Source organism: Cetorhinus maximus, chromosome 11 (assembly GCF_964194155.1).
Source record: "Cetorhinus maximus chromosome 11, sCetMax3.hap1.1, whole genome shotgun sequence".
Classification (NCBI taxonomy): domain Eukaryota; kingdom Metazoa; phylum Chordata; class Chondrichthyes; order Lamniformes; family Cetorhinidae; genus Cetorhinus; species Cetorhinus maximus.
The window spans coordinates 33062003-33087233 of NC_135889.1; the positions used below are offsets into that span (position 1 = coordinate 33062003).

General features: G+C 39.8%; 1 protein-coding gene across 9 annotated transcripts in view; it reads left to right on the plus strand.

Annotated features, from left to right (window-relative positions):
• Positions 1 to 25231, plus strand: part of LOC144686492 (diacylglycerol kinase beta-like) — a 691325-nt gene that overhangs the window by 172173 nt on the left and 493921 nt on the right. For all 9 annotated transcript variants that reach the window (XM_078551766.1, XM_078551771.1, XM_078551773.1 and 6 more), the window contains one exon: positions 7665 to 7830. In XM_078551766.1, coding sequence (XP_078407892.1) covers positions 7665 to 7830 — 166 coding nt within the window. The remainder of the gene's footprint in view (positions 1 to 7664; positions 7831 to 25231) is intronic.

Genomic DNA, 25231 nt, shown 5'->3' on the forward strand with positions numbered 1-25231 from the left:
TTTATAGTAACTGTTTTAGGTATGTACATGAGAGAATCTCCTGTGACTTCCCTTAGTGAGTTGGCAGATATATTTACATGTAATGAACAATATATTATTGATATGCATGATGAAAGAAGTTGAATTATCTTTTATTACAAAGTAATATGGGAGTTAGTAATCCTTTTGGGCTCAAACTGCAATTGTTAAGAGCATGACTATAACATAATTAAAATATTTTACTACTATGTTATAGGTGATGTAATTAGTTTCTGAAAGTCAGCCCTCTCTCTTTCACTCTGACATGTTTTCTGAAGCAAATGTGGGGAATTTCAATGGGAAAGAGGAGGCAGGTTTGGGTGCTTGCAGAGATTAAATTCTCTAAAAGTGACATTGGATCGGGATCCCAACATCATCCTCCCACTTCCTGATTTTAGTCGGGTGCCTGTGAAGGGAGCAGGGAACCAACTCTTGGGGCTGTTAGGGACATAAAATATTCAGATAGGCCATTACTTTTATTTTAAATAACTTGGCTTTAATAGCCAGAGCATCCACTTCTCAAGCTGTAAGCAAATCGCCAGTGTAAACCAGGTGAGTGCACAGTCGTGGAGTGTTTCTTCAGTGACATGGCGGGGGGGTGAGAGGCTGTAGCTCACAGCATCTCTTCTCAAAGTATACGTTCACTGCTTGACTGGTCATTGCCAAGTTCTTGGAAGCCAGTTCACCTGTCTTGCACTTCTCTTAATTTTGATCCCTGTTGTTAGCCTTCATCACAGCATCAAAGCAGCTTATGCAACTCTACATTGCACCCCTGATGAGGAACAAGAGGAGCAGCTCACAGGGAAGAGGGGATGGACCCAGCTCGAAGAAGACAGGACCCCCACCACGTCATCTACAGATAGAGGATCAGCTCTCTTGATCTGAGAGAACTGATCAGGCTTCATGAGGCTCAGGCTTTCACAGCAAGTCATTGCTGGCATCAGCAGCCTCCTGGGCCAAGACCACCACCTCACTGGGCACTGGAAGCTCCCCTCCTCACAGCTATGTGTGCTTCTTCCCAGGCTTGTGTACTCTCCTTTCTTGCAAGGAGGAATGACAGAGTTAAGAGTATTAAAAATGACTGGTGTAGAGAGGAGGGAAGGGCCACATTTTTTGTAGTGTGACTGTGAGGCAAGACTGAGAGAGAGAGAGAGAAATAAGATGAGGATGAAGGCGAGTGAAGGCGAGTGAGAGTGTTGGCTGTCCAGATGGGGATTTGAGGAGGTACCTGAAGAGAGAGGAATGAGTGGAGGTGTGTTGATTAGAAGAGCGCAGTGCAGAAGAATATTATGAAGCTAAGGATATGGGCCCTGGCATCTGGAAGTGTTATGTCGCTCACCTTTCTGGCCCCCCCCTGAGCTTCTTGATCTTCGAGGTGCACTGTCTCAAGATTGGAAGAACCATAATTTGCTGTTGACTTCCTTGGCCTCTTCCATCTATGTCTGCATGCTTAGAGAGCCTGTTCCTCTTCCTCCCGCCCTTGGAAAACATCACCTCACCGCAGTCCCTCAGCTCCTGCACCAGGACTTTCAGGTAAGCACGAGAAACCTGGGAAATAACATCTTCTCTCCTCTAGTTGCTTTAGTTTTAGGAATCCTTGTCCAATTGAACCATTCTAAGGTATGCTGGAATCCCTTTAATGAGAAATCCTTTCTTTGACAGAACTGATGCGTCTTCCTGCTTCCCCTCTCTGATTGGCTGGGGAACCAGGGATGCTAATGTTGTGGCTCAGCTGGAACTATAGCTATCAACGGGTTCCTGACCCGTTACAGATCCCTCTAATTCAAAAGGGATCATCAATTAAAAATCCTGCCCAATGAGTGTCTTTTATTTAAAAAAGTTACTTAAAATCCTATTCATTCAATATTGTGTTTTTAATAAAATGTCAATTCCAAATACATACATCCTGAAATACACTGTACAGAGATATCTTTAGATTTTTCAACTTGTAAAATGGTCAGTTGAAAATGTAAGTGGAATTCTAACACAAGTTGTTACAGATGTGTAATCTGTATTACTTCTCACGTTTGAGGTGGGTCAGCATTGGTTCTCATTCCCTTTTATCCTCACGCACAAATAGGCTTCTCTTTGAAAAGATGCATCCACATAATATTTACCTGAATAAATCAAATTTTTCTTTCTGGTTTTCCTTTGAATGTTCTTTCAAAAACAACCAAAGAAATTCTGTTAGAAGCTGAGAACCATTTTCTCACTTACTCTGACAAAATACTACTCATGTATCCCAGGAAATGGTGTGCCTACTTTTCCAGTTCTTTGGAGGCTGAAATCATAATTTATTTCAGAAGGCAGTACCTAAGAGTTCAATTTGAGATTGTCATGTAAAGTTAGATGTTGGCCCATTGTAATCCATTAGTCACATTAAAATTATGTTCACAATGCTAACTGTAGGGCATATAACCTTTTGGAATCCTGTGACAGCTCATGCTTTTAAATAGAATAGACATGTCATATCAAAATATGTTGCATCAATAGTCAAATTTATTCAAATAATTTAAAATGTGTGATGAGTTTTTTTGCAGATGATCTGATATAAATTTATCACAACTCAAAATTTCTTCTTGGATAGAGATTTCACAGTAATGTTATGACAGGATTTATTGTTTCATTTGAAAAGTCAAATTGGAATTGATACATAAGGAAAAAATTACAATTAAACACAGAGATAATTTCCAGGTAATTCTGTTTTTGTGTTGCAAAAAATTACAATGCCTACCTTGTTGAAAATCAAACAACAGTCCAAGGAAACTATCCTCTAAGTCAGTAGATAGTGAATGTTTCTGATTTAGGATCAGCTGGTTGGAAACTGGCACTCGAACCATGGGTAAATAGTGAAACTAATCTTGCCATTGAGCAAGGGTATGTGGATGGTCACTATAAACAGCTCCAAGAATAGTCCAAGCAGGAGGTCCTCTGACCTGCTCAAACTACATGCTGAATGACCAAATATAATCGATTTGGGGGACAATTGTAACTAAAAACAGCAAATATGAAGAATGAAAAGGGATGGGGTATGATCATTGAACATTTTCTGAGACTTTCTAATCGCTATGAAGCTAATAGCTATAAAGCTAATGAAGTTTGAGGATATATTTGAGTATGATTACAAGAAGTTGTTTTAATTGTATAGAATACTGGTGGGGCAAAACTTAGAACACTTTGCAGATTTTGGTAGCGGGCCTTTTCTGAAAGGAAGCCATTTATGATTTGGAGAAGAGGCTCAGATTTTAAAGAAGTTTAATTGGCACTTCCCTTGTACTTCTTTTGGATAGGGTATATTTAGAATCTGTGGAAAGATTGAGTTGATCGTCTAATTGGCCTTTTGTCTCCATGCTTTTGGAAATTGTTCTGAACTTTGTTATGACCCTATGCTATTGGCCACCCATTTAGAAAAGATGCTTTGTACAGTCTATTGACTAATTTCTAACCACCAGTGCTTTTCAATATGGTACACAAAGCTCTTATTACACTCCTAGTAATTGTTACATTTAATTTTAGAATTTGTATATCCTATAAGCACACACCATTTATTGTTCATTTTAATATATGCCTCAGCCTCACTAAACATTGTTATATATCACAGATGGCTGTGATGGAACCTACTTTATTGGAAGCAATTGTTGATGTTACTGCCACACTAATTACTTAGTTATTTTATCATTTAGTTACACTGAATATCCATGCCGGTTAATGAGAGCTCATTTCAAAAAATCAAAGAAATTATAAGGTGATGAATAATTATGAATGTAGTTTTCAATTAGTGTGTATGCCTGTCATTGTGCTCTGGTGTCGGTTCAAAACTTCACTGCAATACATTGGCCAGGACGTGCGCAGAGTTGAGCTACATCACGAGTAGAATTGGCAAAAAGTTCAGCACTCAAAACTGCGACTAAGCTGAGGCACTGTGCAAAATAGTGAGGTTTTGTCTATCTGATCTGTGGAAACGTGTGGATTTTTATTTACAAATAGTAACTAGGTTCCACTGCTCATGGAGCTGTTAAAAGTAGTAATGTGTCTTAGCTTCCAACTTAACCTGTAACTAGAGTATAATCTTGTGTACTTCCTACCTGATCTTGCGCTGCTGTAGCTCAACACTGAGCGAATCCAAACCACAATGTCACAAGTACAGTAATTCAATAAAACTAGTAATTTGACACGACCAACATCATTTAGCTCCGCTGATAAATTTGTTATAATGAGGCTTAATTTGTTATAATTAATAGAGGCGTGCTCCATGAGGTACGTTACTGAAATGAAAATATAAGGAAGCTTCCAGGTTGGATCCAAGCATTTACTAGTTAGTTGGTGTTAGCTGGAGTGCAGTTGCTGTAGAATCAGTGTCCTTTAATTGGATAGCAAAGCAAGGTAAACTAGGTTTCTCTCTCCTGATTGTTATTCAGCCAACTTTAATAAGAATTATCTATGTGTGAACATCAGACAAGAACAAGATTGGGCTTGGTTACTTCCTGCAGCTAAGTAGCTTGTTGGAAATTGCTCCCTCATTTCAGACATAAAAATGGCTAATTTTTAAGGTAATAGAATGGTGTTGCCACTCATGAATTGTACCCCAGAATGAGTCATCAAGAAGCAAAAGGAAAAACTAGTTTTAACAAAGTCTGCATGAAATGCTGTGTGCGTACAGGTACAGTGTCTCAAATCTAGCAGCCTCGGGACTGAGTCCATGCCAGATTTCAGATCTTGCCTGTTTCACAGAATTGTTACAGCTCAGAAAGAAGTCATTCAACTGGAATCTTAATTTAATTAATAGACACGTGAAATAAAGTGAATAAATTGCTTTTTATTAAGGCTTATTAAGAAATAAAGTTTGGAAAAAAAATTAATATGGTAAGTAAGGCTGATGTGTCGGGGTGGGCAGATTGGGCAGAGCTGGGTTGTGTGGGGTCAAAGGTCATCGGAGCATGGATAAGATCCCGTGAAGCTGATAAATAGTCAGGCGCACCATTGCAGCACCTAGCCGAATTGCCCCGGTATGTTATTTCACTCATTTAACAACAATTATAATTGATGCATGGCTGCATATAAAAAAAAGTCCTGTTTTTGGACAACTCTGGTTTTCAGATAGCTGGATTTGAGAGACTGTACCTGTATATACAATTGTGTATTTTTGTCTTTCACAGATTTTAATTGCAAATAGGTGATTTTATGGCTAGCCGCAGATACTGGGATGGCACAGTTAAATCCATGATTTCAACCAAAGTAAAACTAGGGCTATCTGTACCTTGCTCGTCCTGCTTTCTACCCTTAATTAGCACATTCCTTAGATAATATCACCACCTTCAACACCTCTTTGTCCTTTTGTCTGTGACATCTTTTGGTTATCTCCACCTATCACTGGCCCTCTATCCAGCTCTACTTGTCCCACCCCCCCCTTAAACCAGCTTATATTTCACCTCTCTTCTATTTTTACTTAGTTCTGTTGAAGGGTCATTCGGACTCGAAATGTTAACTGTGTTCCTCTCTGCAGATGCTGCCAGACCTGCTGAGTTTTTCCAGGTATTTTTGTTTTTGTTTTGGATTTCCAGCATCTGCAGTTTTTTGCTTTTATCCAAAGTAAAAACTGACTTGGACTGCAATATCATTGGCTTTTATTTCACTGTAGTGTGCCGTACAGTGGAGTATCTTGCATTTATAGTAGGCTAAGTGAGCAGGCAAGAACATGGCAGTTGCAATATAATGTAGAAAAGTACAAAGTTATCCACTTCAGTTGGAAAAACAGAAATGCAGAGTATTTCTTAAATGGTGAGAGATCGGTAAGTGTTGATATCCAAAGGGACCTGGGTGTCCTTGTTCATGAGTCACCGAAAACTAACCTGGAGGTGCAGCAAACAATTAGGAAGACAAATGGTATATTGGCCTTTATTGCAAGAGGATTTGAGTACAGGAGTAAAGAGGTCTTACTGCAATTGTATAGCACCTTGGCACCTGGAGTATTGTGTATAGTTTTGATTTACTTACCTAAGGAAAGATACACTTGCCATAGAGGGAGTGCAATGAAGATTCACTAAATTTTTTCCTGGGATGGTGGGATCATTTTATGAGGAGAGATTGAGGAGACTGGGCCTATATTCTCCAGAGTTTAGGGGAATGAGAGGTGATCTCATTGAAACATACAATTTTTACAGGACTCGACAGGGTGGGTGTTCTTACAACACATAAACTGCACCGGTTCAAGAAGGCAGCATACCACCATTTTCTCGAGGGCAATTAGGGATGGGCAATAAATGCTGACCTAGCCAGCAATGCCCACATGCCATGAGCGGATAGAAAAGGTAGATAAAGAGTAGGTGCAGGAAGGATGTTTCCCCTGACTGGGGAAACCTGGGTGGGGGGTGGTGTTGCTGGGTGAGGTTGGTTGTTCTAGAAATAGAGGACACAGACTCCGAATAAGAGGTAGGCCAGAAACAGGGGACACTGTCTCAGAATAAGAGGTAGGCCATTTAGGACTGAGATGAGGAGAAATTTCTTCACTCACAGGGTGGTGAATCTTTGGAATTGTCTACCCCAGAGGACTGTGGAGGCTCAGTCATTGAAAATGTTGAAAATAGAGATCGATAGATTTTTGTATTAAGGACATCAGGGATATGAGAGAGTGCAGGAAAATGGCATTGAGGTAGAAGACCTGCCAAGAGCTAGTTGAATGGTGGAGCAGGCTCGAGATGAGCTCCCCACCTCCTCAGACTGCTATTTCCTATGTGCCTAGGTAAAATAAAGAAGGGGCTTAAGAATGCATTGTAAAATTGTGAGAATGAATCTACAGTCCTAAGATTGTGTTATTGTCTTCCATCTTGTACATGTTATTGTAAAATTATGTTCAATTTTGAATGAATTCTTTGGACTTGTTTTAATTTGATGTCTTGGTATCATTGTGAATCTGATAGTTATAAATACACTGTGTTGCATGCATTTTATAAGCTTTAATTAAAAATATTAATTCTCATCACTGATAGTGTTTTGTAGTGGTTTATTTACTTTTTTGCATACAACTCAGGTTCCCAAGAAACAATTCAAATGAATTACCGCGGGAAACTTACATTAGAGCAGCTCTGTCATGTTAAAATCACTATCTGTACAGAAGGTGTAATTAGCTAATGGACTCTTGTGATCATAGCAACTGCCTTTAACTGACTAGCCAGATAAATTAATAATCAATGCCTGATCCATAGATTTAATCAACATTTTCAATACTTTTTCCTTGTATCACCTCTGTGTCATGCAAGCTACAATTTTGAGTTTTCTTTTGTCACCGCATACATCATTAATTTTATGATAATGACTGAGTTTTTTTCCTTAAATGCATTGTAAATACAAGTGTACACTGTTCATACGAAAATATTGAGCATCACAATAATACAAGTCTCACGAACAGGAACATTTACAATCAGGTTTTTGCTTGTCTATTTCAACATCTAAATATTTTTGTGGAAGTAATATGTTGCATTAAAACAGGAGCCAAAAACCTTTGGCCCAGGAAAGGGATTTTGTTTTTTTGAATACATTTCATTTGTGACCCAACTTGTTACTTTTTAATACTTTATATGTATATGTTATTGAATGAATTGTTGGCATTATATGCTCATTGTTTAAATGTAATTTTTCCTTGTTACCAGCCTATCGATTATGAAGGCTTCAAATTATTCATGAAGACATATCTGGAGGTGGAGATCCCAGGAGAGCTCTGTCAACACTTATTCATGTCTTTTAAAAGGAAGACATGCCAAAATTCACCAGAATCCCAGAGGCAAAGCTCAAGCAATTCACAGTTTAATCTGCTGGGTAAGGATTAAAGTTAATGTGGCGTCATGTTGACATTCAAATAGCTAGATTTGGTTTATCGGACCCAAATGCTGTTATAGAAAATGGGGATTTAGTTATTAGATTACAGAAATATAGAAAGCCTAATGTCTGCAAATGCTAAGAAAGGTTTTGGGTAATGATACTGTTGTTTTGATACAAATTCATCAGTGCACTGTTAAGTGAAAAATTGCCATTGTGCATAGAACCATCTCAAAATGCTCACGACAGCATTCTATCTCTCAAATGGTTAAAGGACATTCGAATTTGACCATGTGTGTGTTATGGGCAGTTACTTTCTCCCTTTGTCCAGGGAAGAACCTTTTTTAATTAAAGGAGACGTTATCTAGAAAATAACTAACGGCAAAGTGAAGAATTATTTTGAAAGAGCGTTGTAATTTAACATTTCCAGTACAAATGTGGAATTTTATTTGTTAGGGTCAGAGCACTCATTTAGCAGACCTCTTGTTTGTTTGATATTACCACATAATAAAGGCCGACCTAGTTATTTCTGTGCTATGCCCATATCAATATTTTAATTATGATTTATTATTTGGCTGCAAAGCTGCTGTTTCAGGCTATTTATTTTTAGCAGTCAATGAAATAAAAGTTGCTTAAATTTCCAAAATAGGTACTGTATTTGGGAGGATCAAAAGAAAGGGTCAGTAAAATGTTTTGAAATTGAAAAATGTGAGAGTAAAACATTAGGGCAGAAGCACAGGTTAAGGTGTGTCACCCAATTAAGTTGTTTATACAAACACATGGGAGTATAAGGAATAAATTGAAATGAATTGCAGGCAGAAATTCACCTTGAAGTGTATGACATGGTGGCCAACACTGAGACATGGCTGCAGGATGGTCAGGGCTGGGACCTGGCTGGGACCAAATGTACAAGGGTTATGAAGTCTACAGCAAAGATAATAAAATTGGTGAGGAGGAGGAATAGCCTTGGTGATTAATGACAAATCCTATCCATAAGGATGTCAAGAAAGGACCTCATGAGAGGTAAGCAGGCAATGGGAAATTGAGAAAATAGAAAAGCATTTAAGCCTGTAGTGGGAGCCTGGAAGCAGCTCTGAAGTGGATTAGACAGAAATTAGACAAACATGGTAAAGGCAGAGTGATTTTAACTTTTATATACAAGCAAGCTAGCACATGTCAGAAAGGTAATGAATTTCTTGAGCATGCCCGAAACAGTTTTCTATAATAATGTCTTAGAACCAACAAAGGGGCGTGTCATATTTGAGTGAGTAATGAGGAATGACCAGATTCAGTTAAAGCTTATTAGTGTGTTAATGTTTATCTAATGGTGATCATTATACGATTGAGAGGAAGAAATGTAGAATAGCTACGGAGATTCTAGATTTAGGTAAGGCTGACTTCAATGTGATTAGGCAGAGACAGTCTGTAATAAATTGAGCAAATCTGTTATTGGGTGAAAAGGCAGAAGATCAGTGGAAGGTGTTAAAATAATGTGATATGGGACCAGTTATACCTCTAAATGTCAAGATCTTAAAATAGATGTGTTGATTAATTATTTGGCATCAGTATTTACCATAGAGGAAGAGGTAAGCGTGATGAACATCTGAAAGAAACTAATATTGAATCAGGGATAGGGACTGACCCAAATTAATGTGAACAAAGTAACCATTATGAAGGAAATAATGGCACTGACGATTGACAAACTCCCAGGACCAGATGATTTCCATCCCAGATTTTAGCGAAAGTAGATGAGAACTTTGCAGATTCCCTAACTATAACTTTACAAAGTTTTATCTATTTGAGAGCCGTTCCTTTATATAGAAAAATTACCATCCATTCTGCTATTTAAGCAAAGTGACAGGAAACCAAGGAATTATAGGGCAGTTAGCCTAACGTGTTGGGTAATTACTACAGTGTATAATTAAAGAAAGAATGACTGAACACCTTGAAAATGCTCAACTGATCAGAGAGCCAGCATGGATTTGCAAAGGCTAGGCCATACTTGACGAATCTGAATTTTTTGAATTCAAAAAGTAATAGCCAGGTGAGAATGTCTATGGCTGCTATTAATGTGATTATGCAGTAAGCACCTGATAAAAAAATCCCTCATAAGAGATTGTTAACTAAAGGTGAAGCTCGTGGAATTGAAGGCAAACTGTTGATTTTGGTTAGGAAATTGGCTGAGTGGCAGGAGACTGAGATTAAGGAAAATGGACAGATGCTCTTAATTGGCAAAATGTGACTAGTGGTTTCCTGTAAGGATCTGTGTTGGGTCTCAATGATTCACCACATTTATGAACAAGTTATGATAAAAAGCCACATTTTTGCCAATGGCGCGAAGATAGGTGGCACTGTAAGCAGTGTGGATGGAAGCATAAAATTACAGGTAATGATAGGTTAATTACATGGCAAAAGTGTGGCAAATGTATTTCAGTGTATGCAAATATGAGGTCATCAACTTGAGACTGATGAGGGATAGATCGAAGTACTTTCTAAGTGATAAACTAGAAAGAAATAGAGATCCAAAGTGACTTGGGGGGTCCATGTACATCATTTAAATGTTGTGGATAGGTATAAAAATAATCAAAAAAATTAAAGGAATTCCAGTATTTATATCTAGAGGACTAGAATAGAAGTGAGTGGAAGTCACGCTACAGCTATACAAAGTCCTAATTGGACCACACCTAGATTATTGTGTTTAGTTGTGGCATCACACCTTAGGAAATATATACTGATTTACCAGAATGATGTCTGGACTCTAGAGGTTAAACTATGAGAGGTTACACCAACTAGGATTGCATTCCTTGAAATTTAGAAGGTTTGAGATTGTTTTAATCAAAGTTTTCAGAGGGTAGATAGAGAGAAACTATTCCTACTGGTTGGTGAGTCTAGGACTAGGGACATATTCTAAAAATTAGAACCAGATATTTGAGGAGTGAGATGAGGAAACATTTCTGCATCCAAGGTTCGGAAATATCTTCCACAAACAACAATTGACGCTAAATGAACTGTTAATTTTAAATCTGAGATTGATAGATTTTATGGTAACCAAAGATATTAAGGGATCTGGGGAAAAGTTAGGTCACAAATCAGCTGTGATATAATTGAATAGTGGAATAAGCTTGAGGGACTAAATGGCCCTGTTCCTATAAGCGCACAAATTTTCCCATATCCACTTGCAGTAAAGGCATCAACTTGTTGGTTATGTACAGGTCCATAGGCATCAGGGATCCTCCTCACCTCCAATGACCATTACTGTAATTGTGTGCTCTTTGACAGTGACGTGAAAGGCTATTCTATTGCAGGTGGGACATCCGCATCTTCCTATCCCCGCCTGATGTCCACCCATAAGTTCTGGCATTTACTTGCCGAATAAATTACCTGAGTCATTGAAAATAATATTTTTAAATGGACTATAATTTCATTTTAAAACATTGCTGAAAAGGGAGACGTGGTTAAAGCTTTTCGTCTTGCACTCATCAGGACATACGCAAGAAATGCCAAATTTCAAATGATCACAATTTATTCTACAGGAGAAAAGGGTGCTGATTGTTTGGCAAGTGGACTCTGATTGGCCAAGGCATTGCCACGGAGAAAGCAATGGGAACTTTAGACTCCCCAAGCTCCCAGATTATTCAAAAAAAGACGTAAAACTTGAACATATTCCTTTGGTTACTGACTATGGGTCCCTGTGTATGAATGTGTGTCGTTTTTATAAAGTGTAAGTGAGCCATGTTACAAGCTGGACTGGTTGTCTTAAATTGGGTGTTAGTGTAGCTAATAGCGTACTTAGGATTGTTCTGCAAGTGTTACCTAATTGCAAAATCACATCTAACACTAGACGTTTTGTTTTGGGTTTTGAAAGTGCGGACTGGTTGAGTACAGTCTGTACTCTGTCTATTACAAGCAGCCAAAGGAACATGTTGTTTGATTCACTCAGTCGCTGGGACACACAGCCCATGTACCTGGCATCACACCAATACTGAAATTCAGAAACAACATTGTTCAATTGTGTGGTAAGCAGAACGTCTTTTTGGACTGATGTCAGCTTCATGATTGGAAAATACTAATTGCATAACCACTGCACTGTAGCAGCGTGAAATGACTTGCTCAATTGGTTTTTCAATTTCTTGAGATACTTTGCCTTTGCTGGGTAAGTTGAGGTAGACCAGACACTTTTCAGGTCTGAACGTGGCAGCCTTTGGACTATTTGAGTTTGCTCACTATGTATTGCACAATGATCTAATCAGGATAGCCATTGCTCTGCAGGTTAGCATTGATGCGCTCTACTTCTCCATCAATCTTGAAAGGTGAACAAATGGCTAGGGCCCTATTTACAAGATTGCTGATAAGGCCAAACTTACAGTACATGGAACTATACGAATTCCAATGTGCATATTGACTGAAGCCAGACTTGCGATAGACAAGAGTGAAGAATCCATTCATGGATTTCTCAACTAACATGTTGAGGAAAGAAGCGTCTTAGACTGCTCCATCTCAGAGGTTCTGCGGAGACAATGGCTGTCCTGTTCAGATCATTGTTTGCTGTATATCGTGCAAACTCACAAATGGGCCAAAGGCCGCCACTTTTGGACCTGACAAGTGCCTGGTCTACCTCAGATTATCCTAAGGCAAAGTATCTCCAAAATTTGAACAAACGATTAAGCAAGCAATTTCACACTGCTACAATGCAGTGGCTATGTGAGTGATCTTTTCCACTAACAGGATGTTGCTATCAGTCCCAAAACACTTTCTATCTACCACACAATTGAGCAATGTTGTGTATGAATTTCACTGTTGGTGCAATGCCAGGTACATAGGCAAATGTCCCAACAATTGGCTGATCGAATCAAACAGCATGTTCCTTCGGCTGTTGTACTCAACCTTAAAAAACCCAAAACAAAAAGTCTACTTTTAGATGTGATTCCATGATTAGGAAGAACTTGCTGAGCAATCCTGAGTGTGTTAGTGACTACACTAACAACCAATTTAAGATAATCAGTCAAGCTCATAATGTAGCTCATGTATACTTGTTGAAAGTGACACATTCATAGGCAGGGACTTGTTCTCTGCAAACAAAAGGAATATGTTCAAGTCTTGTGCCTTTTTGAATTACCTGGGAGCTTGGAAAGTCTATAGCTCGCCATTGCTTTCTCCATGACAATGTCTCGGCCAATCAATCAACATCATTTTCTCCTGTAATATAAATTGTTCTGATCATTAGAAATTTAACATTCTTGCATTTGTCCTGATGAGTGCAAGACACAAAGCTTTGGCAACATGTGTCTCATTTCAGCAATATTCATTTTAAATGTTACTTTTGGTTGTTATAGGTTATATAACATAATAGCATATGTTTGAATATGCGTGTTGAAAATGTACAAAATCATTCAGCTCAGGAGCTTATGTTTGGGTAGCAATCTGCTAATCAAAAATAGGTTTGTTGCAGGTTGTACTAATATAGGGACCCACAGATGTTCATTTTAAAAATGTTGAAATGTCAACGGATGACAAAAAGATTAATTAACAGAAGGATACTAAAACATTAAAGGTTGCTGGCAGCCAGTTAGTCAATAGTCTCGTATGCTTAGCCCTGGTAGTTCCATTAACAGGATTCATGATATGCCAGTTGTAATTCCAGTCTGAAAGCCTTGCTTTTTAATAAGAATTATCAGCATAAATTAGTGGATAAAGACATGTATATTTCAAAATGTGTTTTGCCTGCTGATGAGCATTGCCACAGATTCATACATACTGCATGTTTAACTACCTACGCTCTCCCTCATAAAATGGGGTCCTAGAAAAGGACAAAGCAACTTCCAAAATGGGATGGGGAGAAAAAAAACTAATTCAATATAATGACTGAAGTTTCCTAAATCATTTTAAAGTTTGCAGTGTGTATGTGTAGTAATAGATGGTTAATCAGTTATGTTTTGCCTGTGATATGAATGACATTGTGACTGTATTGCAAAAGCTTCTGTTACTGAGACACGGTGGGGTGAAATTGGTGATGGTGCAAAATAGCCAAGTGGTGAATTGAGAGCCTCTTTACAACCTGCTTGAATGTTTTTTCCATTATCTAGTATGAATAATTGAATGTGCATGTTTTGTAGAAGATTATTACCCTCATAACACTTGATATTTATTTCTTTCTTACACCATGCCTTGCCCTGTTTTCAGCATTGCTTGGTGTCTGGTTATTTTTTATCTATGAATCAAATTTGGACATGTTATCACATTCAGCTGCCATTTATGTTCAGGTTGTTGTGTTGGTAATATCTGATGGTCTGATAAGTATTTTATTAAAATAATGACCCTTTTTTGGCCTGAGCTTCTAGTAAACCTGCCATCAACAACAATGTTGTACCTAACTAAATCTAGAATTGTCTAAGTTCTTCGTGTGTAAGCTTTTACTTTATTTCTTGACCTTCTGATCTTCAAGTACATATTTTCTGAATTTGGATGAAAAAGAATAGGTAAAATCACCTGAAGTCAGAATGTCCTTTATCAGGTTAAAAAAGTACAAAGTATTTGTAGTCTGAAAATGTATTAGTTTTGGAAACTTCTAAGTAAATCTTGAGCACTTGCAATGTACAACGCAAAATGTAATTGATGAGCATGGTTAGCTTTATCTTGTCGCTCTGGAGCTTGACTGCACAAGAGGGGGTAAGCTGAAGAGGCATTTTACATTGATGCTGCCTTGCAGTATGGAGAGAATATGAAGTACTCTCTGCACAAAATCACTATCTGTGTGTTACGCCAGGTTTGCATTATGTTGAATTTAACTTGTTCACATTTTATAATATAATTTGGGAATGTGCTTTTAGCAGTTATATTGGGTTTAAAACTAAAATCTGAGAGCTTAGTTATTTCCATCTATCTATCGATACCATTTTTAAAAATTCACTTACGGGATGTGGGCATCGCTGGCTAGGCCAGCATTTGTTGCCCATCCCTAATTGCCCTTGAGAAGGTGGTGGTGAGCTGCCTTCTTGAACCGCTGCAGTCCCAGTGATGTAGGAACACCCACAGTGCTATTAGGGAGGGAGTTCCAGGATTTTGACCCTGCCGTAGTTCCAAGTCAGGATGGTGAGTGGCTTGAAGGGGAGCTTCCAGGTGGTGGTGTTCCCATGTGTCTGCCATGTTAAAATAGTTGTCTTTTTGCATGTAAAATTAAAACCATAATCTTTTTCAACTTTGTTTTCACTAATGTTCCATTGTATTATGTTATGCTATTAATTTAAAATCTAAAAGACGCAGCTTAAGTCTCGGGACCCTGAGGAAGCCCCAGTGAGTGCACATGCACAGTATTTACATGGGAAGTTTAAACTTCTGATTGTCGGTTTTACATTGCGCTGGTTGCTGCATGTTTCACTATGATAGTGGGATGAGATGGCCAGAACCACGCAGACTTGGGCTGTTTGCCTTATACTCACCCTGGTTTTTTTTTACACGGATTTACTAGCAGGTGTAAAACTTGTTGAGGAGTGCAGCTCAAAGTAAATCAGCTGGAGTGTCAAAGCACAGCAGCGACCACAACAATGTTCAGCTCTGTTCCGGCTTTGCTCAGCACACCCCCGACAATGTTCACCATCCCCATTTACCCCTCCACCGCCCTGGCAATGTTCATCTCCCCCCCCCTCCACTCCCTTCCCTGTTCTGGCACTGTTTAACCCCCACCCCAATCCAGCAATGTTCACCAACCCCACCCTCGACAATATTCTCCTCCTCCACCCCACGATCTGGTGATGTTCGCTTTCCTCCCTGTCCCGGCAATGTTAACTCCCCTCGACTAGTCTCCTAGAACACCTGACTCCTGTCTGGTTGATGTCGGAAGAGTCAGCATTGTCAGAGAGTTAGGGAGGGTGAGTATTTATGTATGAGGGAGGAGTTTGAGCAGTGTCATGGTGGGGGTGATGAGCATCGTCGGGGAGTGAAGAAAGGGTTGAGCGTTGTCGGGGTGAGGGGGTGGACATTGGGGTGTGAGGAAGGGGGTAAGGATTGTCAGAAGAAGGTGAGGGAGGGAAGGAGGATTGTTTGGGGGGAGGAGGGTGAGAGAGGGGGTGAGCATTGCCAGTGAGGGAAGGTTGTCCAGTGTCAGGAATGGTAACTCCATTTAAAGCAATGCAAGTTAATGAATGCAAGACAGACCTTAAGGGGCATGTCTTCAGTTCATGATGAAAAAAAGAGGGTGTGACTTTGCTGGAATTCGTCTCACCATTTGGCCTCACGACTTTGTTCTTGCATTCCTGCTGGAACCAGCATCGGAAGATGCAAAGGCTCCAGTGTAAAAAGATAAGTGAGCAGATTACATTGCAGTCTGCAGCAGGTGCACCCTCTCCACCGTTGACCAGAAAATCTGGGCCATTGTATCTTAATTGCCTCTCGAAGCATCAGCTAAGTGAAGTTTGAACAGATTTTAATAGAACCTGGTCACAAAACAAACTTTAACAAAGACTTCTACTGAGTACCTTTTCAAAGTTTATTTCTTAACATCAAGATTCACAGTAAAATAAAAGCAAAATACTGTGGTTCACAGTTCATAGAGGAAAACATCAGCTGTTTTAACATAACTGATGGGCTAATAGTGATTCTCTTGGCCTTATTTATTTGAGGCTCAGACTCTGTGAATAGGATTCAACATTCCAGGTGCGTGTGCACACTCTGCCCTTACATTATTACTATCCCAGTCTTTATTAGGATAATTAAAGTGCCCCATTGTAATTACTCAGTTTTTATACCTCCCTGTAATTTCTTTGCTAATTTGTTCATCTATATCTTTCATAGTATGCATTGGCCTATAGAATATTCCCAGTAGTGTAATGGTACCTCTGTTGTTTCTTAACCCTAACTAAATAGACTCTGCCCTTGATCCCTCTGGGATATCCTCTCTCTCCAACACTCTAATCTTATCCTTAATACTGCCACCCCTCTTCCTTGCATTCCACCCAGTCTTTGTTGAATACTGCATATCCAGGGATATTTAGCATCCTCTCCTGCCCTTTTTGATTCAGGTCTTCGTTCGCGCCACATATGGCTATCTGCTCCTCCAGCTCACCAACCTTGTTTATCACACTCGGTGTGTTCACATACAGTGAACCCAATTGAGGCCTTATTGAATTCCTGCTTGCTGTGACCCCACCTAATATCTTAGTTTTCCTACTCTAGTGCTATGTATCTCTCTCAATTCTTTGTGCACCTTGTTTTGCCTGATTCTCATCCCCCTGCCAAGTTAGTGTCATGGCAATGTAGGCATGAAGATATTACATTCTTAGGGAAAAAAACTATTCCTTTTAAAATTGACCCTGATGAACTGCAGGATGGCTGCCAAGGGGTCACCTGACTTTTGCAATTTCAACAGCTTAGCAAGCTTTCCGGAACGTTTCAAATTGGATTATAATGGGCAAGGGTCTCCTTTGAATGGACATGCCTAAATAGCACTCCTCTGTGGAGTTTCATTGTCAAGGCTTACTCCAAATGGCAGGGACAATAAACTCCCTGACCCCAATACTCTGGGTCTGCTTTGTAACAAAAGAGGGCTATCGAGACTGAGTATCCACAATGAAGTGCTAAAGACCACTATCTACCTTTGACTGTATATCAATGGCTTTTGACCATATGACTGAAACTCCTCCTTCACTATGAAAGGCCATCATTTGCCTTCCATTACATATCAATGGCCATTCATCATGTGATCAAAACTCATGTATGATTTTGAAATCTGAAAACTGAAAAAAAGAGACTAGACAGTCTGTAGAACATCAGCAACAATACCACTGTTGCAAAGAAGGCTGTGTCATCTTGCCTTTTCAAGACTTGAGGCTTAAAGTCTTTTAAAAGCCTTCAACTTGTTCACCTGTAAGAAATTGGACCTCCGGTTACAACACCCGTCAGAACCTGTCTACATGCCCTGTTACCATCTTTACTTCGAAAGAACTCTGCAGTTAATCTGGGTTTGAATCTAGACATTTGAATTTAGCTGCACTTCAATCCCAGTGCGGGAAAAGCTCCCTCCTTTACTAGACTCTCAAAGACACGTGAGCTGCTAATTATTCTGTTTGGTTTTAATATTTGTATATAAGTACACTACTGTCTTTAATTGAATCGATCTTGAGTGTGAGTTGTGTGATTAACTGAGTGATAGACCTTTCCGGGGTGAGTGTGTGAATAAATAATACTCCTTTTTCTTATTCATGCACGGGATGCTGGCTTTGCTGGCTGGCTCAGCATTTATTGCCCATCCCTAGTTGCCCTTGAGAAGGTGGTGGCAAGAAGAGCTGCCTTCTTGAACCACAGCAGTCCATGTGGTGTAGGTACACCCGCACTGCTGTTAGAGAGGGAGTTCCAGGATTTACTTGTCACAGGATTCCTGGCCTCTGACTTGCTCTTGTAACCACAGTATTTATATCGCTAGTCCAGTTCGGTTTCTGGTCAATGGTAACCCCTTCCCAAGATGATGATAGTGGGTGATTCAGTGATGGTAATGCCGATGAACATCAAGGGACGATGGTTAGATTCTCTCTTAGAGATGGTGATTGCCCAGAACTTGAGTGACGCAAATCCTACTTGCTGCTTGTCAGCCTGGATATTGTCCAGGTCTTGCTGCATTTGGACATGAACTGCTTTAGTATCTGAGGAGTCATGAATGGTGCTGGACATTGTGCAATCATCCCCACTTCTGACCTTTATGATCCCAGCTGAGGTTAGCACTGGACAAGCCTGATCCCAGAGTGGAAACCAGCTTGATAGATCCTAACTTTTTATTTTGTTTGTTTAGATACATGGAGAGGGGCTACTGCACAGAGTCACAGAAGTCAGCTGATGAACTTTTAAGAAAAGAAAACATTTATTAAACAAGGAAGGATGAACTATAATACAATACTCCGTCACCCACAACTATACCTTTACAGATATGTACATATTTAAGGATAACATAAGTTATAAAAGTTACCTTATGCTTTAATGTTCGCAGTAACTACACAGTCCAAGCAAACCAATAGGCACCCTGTGATCAGACACACTACACTCTGAAACCAAGTGACAGATGCCACCTCAGCCAGATGCTCTGGACCTCTCCGCAACTCCCCACCCAACGCTTGTCACACCGTGAGCCAACCAGTCGCACTGAACTCCGTCTTTCACATGAGGGTTTCCAATCTCCACTCTCCAAGATCTCACTTTGGAATCTTCTTCCAAACTGATGTTTTCTCTCAGGTGCTTTCCTCAAGGATTCACCTCCAGAGTTTCGAACTCTCCTTCTGATGTTCCTCTTCCGTGGGTGGCCACATGCAATCAAGTCTTCCACGCACTCTATCTCACCCACTCAGCTGTCAACAGTACCACTACTGCTTAAATCCTCATAGCAAAGAGATATAGAACTTCAGTTGTCTCTTTGGAGCTTCTTGCCTCTTGTAAGCTGTTCTCGCTTTAAATCTGCTTTCTGCAGCTTTTGTCTCTTTAAATCTGAAGCTTGGAACCTTTTTGCCACTCATTTTTAACTTCATTAACAGGACTTTTTCCAGGTTCCCGTCCTTCCTTTGATTAGAAGGTCATCCTGGACTTTCCTTTCTTCCACCCCTGGAATTTGGGGTCTTCCTTAGCTTGGGACTAGCCACCTGTCCCTTCCAGGCTGCTTCTGTTGCGCCTGGCAGCCACTTTCAGAATCAACTGCCCTCAAATAGCTTCCAAAGTAAAACTGCCTCTCTGGCCCCCTGTTGCTAGGCAACAGTCCAATTCTTCTACCCTTGTACGTTTACCTTCTCTTTCAGAGCCGTAAAACTCCTCAATAGAAATGTAAGTAGCTTTTTAAGGTGAAACTAAAACTCCATTTGCCCCTTCTTAACACATACACATGCATACAGAAATACAAATCAAACTGAAACTTTAAAGCTAAAACTCAATGCTAACACCTACAATTAGCAATATAACTTATTTAAACCATCTCTATTTCCTAACCCCTTCCTTTTGGAGAAAAGAAAGCTTCACAACAGTGAATGTTTCTTTACAATGGCCTTACATCCACCTCTCTCAACCTTATCATAAACCTCTAATAATAGCTTATTACATACTATACAAATACATTTTCCATTTTGTTTCACAATTAGACATGCTATCGTACAATTACAAAAATGTACTTAAAAGTCAATAAATATAATAAGATTAGTAGAATTTGCACATCATAGTATTATCATAACTCAACTTTTATATTTATTTTTCCTCTTATCCCCATTCTTTAACTCAGTAAAGCATGTTCCATTTAAGTCTACAGCCCAATCATCCTTTTTATTCACAGTATTCCTAATTCCATCTTCAAGCTTATTTTCTGAACTCAAATGTGGTAAATTCTCATTTCGACTGAACAAAGTCAAAATGGCATTTTTGTGCATTAACATCTCATTTCTGATCAAAATCTCTTGTCATTTCAAGGGTGTTATTGAGATGCTTATGTTCACACAAAAGTGTTTCGTACTTCTGCTTGGTTGATATTTAAACTTTTATGATACTGTTGTTTCTCCGGATCCCATTTTGAATAGGTCTTTTCCACTTCCTTTTGAGCAGTGTCAATTATACTCTCCCTGTGGAGTTTCGTAGTTCATTCCAGCCCTTCAATTCTTTTGCATAACCTGTGAATTATATCATTCCACTCCTTTACAGTTTTTGCAACCTGTCCACTTGCCTGGATTCCAACTGCTGTATTTCCTATATTAGCACCGGCAAACATTTTAAATCAGAGTCTCTGATCATTGACTTGGAAAAGTCATTTTGCGATTTCAGTCCTATTTGTTGGAAATTCTTGATTTCCAAATCTGCATGCACTTTAGTTACTTTCACATTGTCCATTACTGAGGTTGATACATCCGTAATTTTACTTGGATCAGTTCTTTGCTCAGCTGGACCACAATTCAGCAAGAGTTTTTATTCACAGGAACAAGTATGGATCTGTGATACTCCATACCATACATCTTTTCCTTCATCTTCTCCAGATTGCACTGAAGTTTGAGAATCTCATTGCTCTTTTCCTGACAAAGTTCTGATAGTTCACTAGTTTTGGTTTTTAATTCTGCATTCAACCAATTATTCAGATTTACCAACAATTCCTTTTCTTGTTCAAGGCACTTTCCCTGGTATTTCATAGCAACTATTGATGCTTGAAGTGCATCAAGTTTTAACTGAAGATTGACCTTTGTTAGTTTGCTTCTGCAAGTTTATCATTTAGACATTTCAGGCAGGTGTTCTATTTTCTGTGACTGATTCTCAATTGATCTCACCAATTCTCTTTCATACGTGAAAATTGATTTTCTACGTTAATCAGTTTTTCCATCAATTGCTTGTTATTGGCAATAAGCATCTCATTTTTGGCCATAGAAGTTTTCTGAAGTTGGTTAAGATCAACATGATCAACCACCTGCTGCAACACAGTCATTACCACATTACTGTCTCTACGAGCCAAATCGTTACCCAGAATAAAATCCACCCCTTCAAATGGTGATTTAGGAATAATTCCCTCTGTAACAATTCCATTTACAAAGTGACTTTGTAAGTTAACTTTACACAAATAAACAGGTTCATAAATTCCTCATCAATACTTTTTCTCTTCATAAAACTATCTTGAACACCAATTATATCATCAGCCACCATCAATGATCTGTCCCTGTATGTCTCAAAATTTTAATCTGTTTACTTATTTTGTTGGAGGAGTAAGGGAATACTTCTCCCTTTGACACAAAACAGCCAGACACTCTGTTAGCTTGACTTCCTTCACCTGTAATCAAAGAAGAACTTTCTGGGCTACCCTGAACCATATCTCCCTTTTCTGTACATTCTGAGGGAACACGATTCATCTGTATCACCATTTCCTTTTCTGATGCAACCTTTCCTGAGGACTCCTTTGGCATTCCTACTATTGTAATACGTCTAGCATTTAATTTCCAGCAATCTGCCCTAAGATGTCTCACCTTCTTACAATGAAAACACTTAGGCCAGAATTTTTCCGTCGGTGAGTTGGGGGCAGGGCCCACTTGCCGACGTGAAAATGATGCGGGATGACTTCGGAGGGAACCCCCGATGTCATCCCACCCCATTTAAATATTCAGGAAGGCGGGCGGACAGCAAAATCAGCTGTCCGACCGCCGACCTGTCAATGGCCAATTGAGGCCATTGACAGGGTAGTTAACCCAATTAAAGGCCCTGCCCGTCCAACCTTAGGGCAGCCTGCTGGCCGGGCCTTAATTGGCCCGCCCATTCAAAATGGCAGCGGGGCCCGCTTTGGCGGTGGTGATCAGCTGCCCGCCCGCCGCCGAGCCGGTCGGGCCCGCCCGCTCATCAAGGGCAATATTTGCCCTTAGGCTTCCCAATGTCACTTCCACCCTCAGCACCTTCCTTTTTGGTCTAAGGAGAAATTTGCTGAGAATTCCCAACTGTCATTTCTCTTCTCTGGCTACTTGCCTTCCTTCCACGTTCCCATCTTCTATCCTTTTTGGGTTTATGGGGATTACAGAAAACAAGTTTAGATTTATGGACCATCTCCGCTGCCTGTCTAGCTGTTTTAACCTTCTGGTCTTCAACATGGATTCTAACTACAAGAGGAAGTGAATCTTTAAATTCTTCCAAAAGAATTATTTCCCTAAGAACTTCATACGTCGTCTCTATCTTTAATGCTCTTACCCAACAGTCAAAATTACTTTGCTTTACCCTCTGAAACTCAATATAGGTCTGCCCAGGCGTTTTCCTTATATTCCGAAATTTCTGCCTGAATGCATCAGGAACCAACTCTCATGCACTCAAAATAGCCTTTTTTACCACATCATAGTTCACTGACATTTGTTCTGACAGTGAAACATAAACTTCAAGTGCTCTACCCACCAACCTGGATTTTCCTGTGGCCATTTCATCTGTTTAACTATCTTCTCAAATAAAATAAAGAATGCTTCAACATCCCTTTCCTCAAACTTTAGAAGCGCTTGTACATATTTAAACATCTCACCACTGGGTTCTGATCTGGAAATAAGTCCTTCCTCACCTCCTGGCATCACTTTAACTGCCAGCATTTTAAGTTGGAATGCTCTATCTTTTTCTTTCTCCTCCTTTTCTAACCTTGCCATTTCTAATTCCCTTCCTTTTCCTTTTCCTTTTGCTACTAGTTCAAGTTTTTCATTTCCTTTGCTTGTTCAAGTTCAATCTTCATTTATAGCTGAAGCGTCACTACCTCCAGCTGTGACTCACTCCATGGAGAATGTGGTGTCTCTGTTATCCCTTTCAATTTTAAATGTCGTGCTATTATCTCAACCATGTCTGCTTCCTCGCCCCTTCGGGTAATTCTAACTGCAGCTTATCTGCCAATTCCATGAGCTTACTCTTGGTTAATTTCTGTAAACCAGTCAGAGTTACGTTTTCCATCTGTAGAAAAGTCCAACGCCATTTTGAATTCCAACCCATAGAATATACCTCACAGCAACGCCAATTCCTATCTCCAGTACCTCTTTACCTCCACATACTTGTTAAAAGGACTCTCAGATCCCACTAATGTTCTAGGATTTCCAATCCCACTTATAATGATAATCTGAATCAATTATTATTCCACGTCCAGTCACTCGCTGTCCAAGTTTCAAATCCCACAAAAGCCCGCACCTTCTGTTATGGCACAGCCAAATGCTGAGCTGCCCAAACCTCAAAGAGAAACTTGAAGCAACTGCCACAACTGCCTTGCAATTTGTATATATTTCGAGATGCAGCTTTGAATTCAGTAAAAAGAAGGCATCAAATCTTTTAAGTTTCTTACAAAACTAAATTAAACTTTTATTAATAGAAGAAATGATTTTAAGCGCATACCTAGATCTACAAATTACTACTATGATAACTTCTTAATCCCCTAATTAATCTAACTCCAGTTAAACTTCTGTTCAGGTAACAGTAAAGCACACAGATTTAAACAGACTCAGGCAAAGTGCACACCCTGGACAGTCTAATTCAAAGTGAGTTTTCTCAGCTTCAGTTTCTTGTAGACACCAGCTTGAGGCTTAGATGCTGGAGGCTTGTCACACTTGTGCTGGATCTTAGAATGCCTGCCCTCACACACAGCCTTCTCTCCTTTATACATATTTTCCCCTTTGACTGCAAATTCCCATTGTTTCACTGTCTTTGGACTTTACCCCTCTAATAATAAAAATCTATCATAGTACCAAATTTACCAGTAATCCTTGGGAAAAATAAACACACTTTCTTAACTTCTCCTGGCTAGGTGTAACATTTCACCCCTCTTTTGAATTCAGGCTAGTCTGGTTTATTTAAAAATGCAAATGTTCCCTTCACACCTCACATTCTTCCCCCATGTTTACCTGTTTAACATTTCAAACCTAACTTATCTTACACATCAAAGCCTTCAGACCTGCTGCGTTTAATTCAATTAAGTCCTACACCCACACACACAGACCCCACTATTACTCTACAATAAATTCCAATAACATTATGAAAATTACGTTTTCCTGACACTTTATGATGGAAGGAAGGTCATTGATGAAGCAGCTGAAGATGTCTGGGCTGAGGACACTACCCTTGTTTAACTCCATGAAAATCTGCTGCTGGTGACTTTTAAATTCACCACACACTAACAGGAGTAGGGGTGGAGGTTACGCATCAAAACTACACTGATTGCTCACACAAGGGGAAAAAAAGGTGAAGGTTTCAGTCGATCTCTCTCCCATGTCCTTAACATTAATTTGAACACTCCATAATGGCATTAATAAACCAATCCAATAGGATGTTGGTTCAGGCTGTGTTCTGTTGCAACCCATCTGACCTTTACAGGTCCCATCTACCCTAGAAGTGATTCAATGTCCCAGGAATCTAAAAATGCTCCCTCCCGCACCATCACTCCAGCCATGTATTATCTACACTATACTCATATACACTCTCTATATATTTTTGATAGCATGTGACACTGGGAGGAAACTGGAGATGACTAACTTTTGAGGTCCTGCTTACTAGTTCCTTTGCTAGCTGCCTAAAATCTGCCTGCAGGACCATATCTCTCTACCAATGTCATTGGTACTGACACGGACTATGATCGCTGGCTGTTCACCTGAGCACCAGCCCCCCTCCCCCCCCATACAACCTCAAACCCCCAGACTGCTCTGCAGCCGCTCTGTGACATCCCTGACCCAGGTTACCAGGGAGGCGACATAACATCCTGGATTCACTACTGCAGCTGCAGAAACACTTGTCTGCCTCCCTAATCACCATTGCTGTCCAAATCTTCCCCCTTCCTGCCCCCTCCCCACACTGTACAGATGAGCCAGTCCTACTGCCATGGACCTAGCTCCTAGCTCTGGCTAACTCCCCAGATGGAGTATCATTCTTTCTAGTATTCAGAACTAGTCTGGCAGTCGCCCATTCCCCCTCTGTT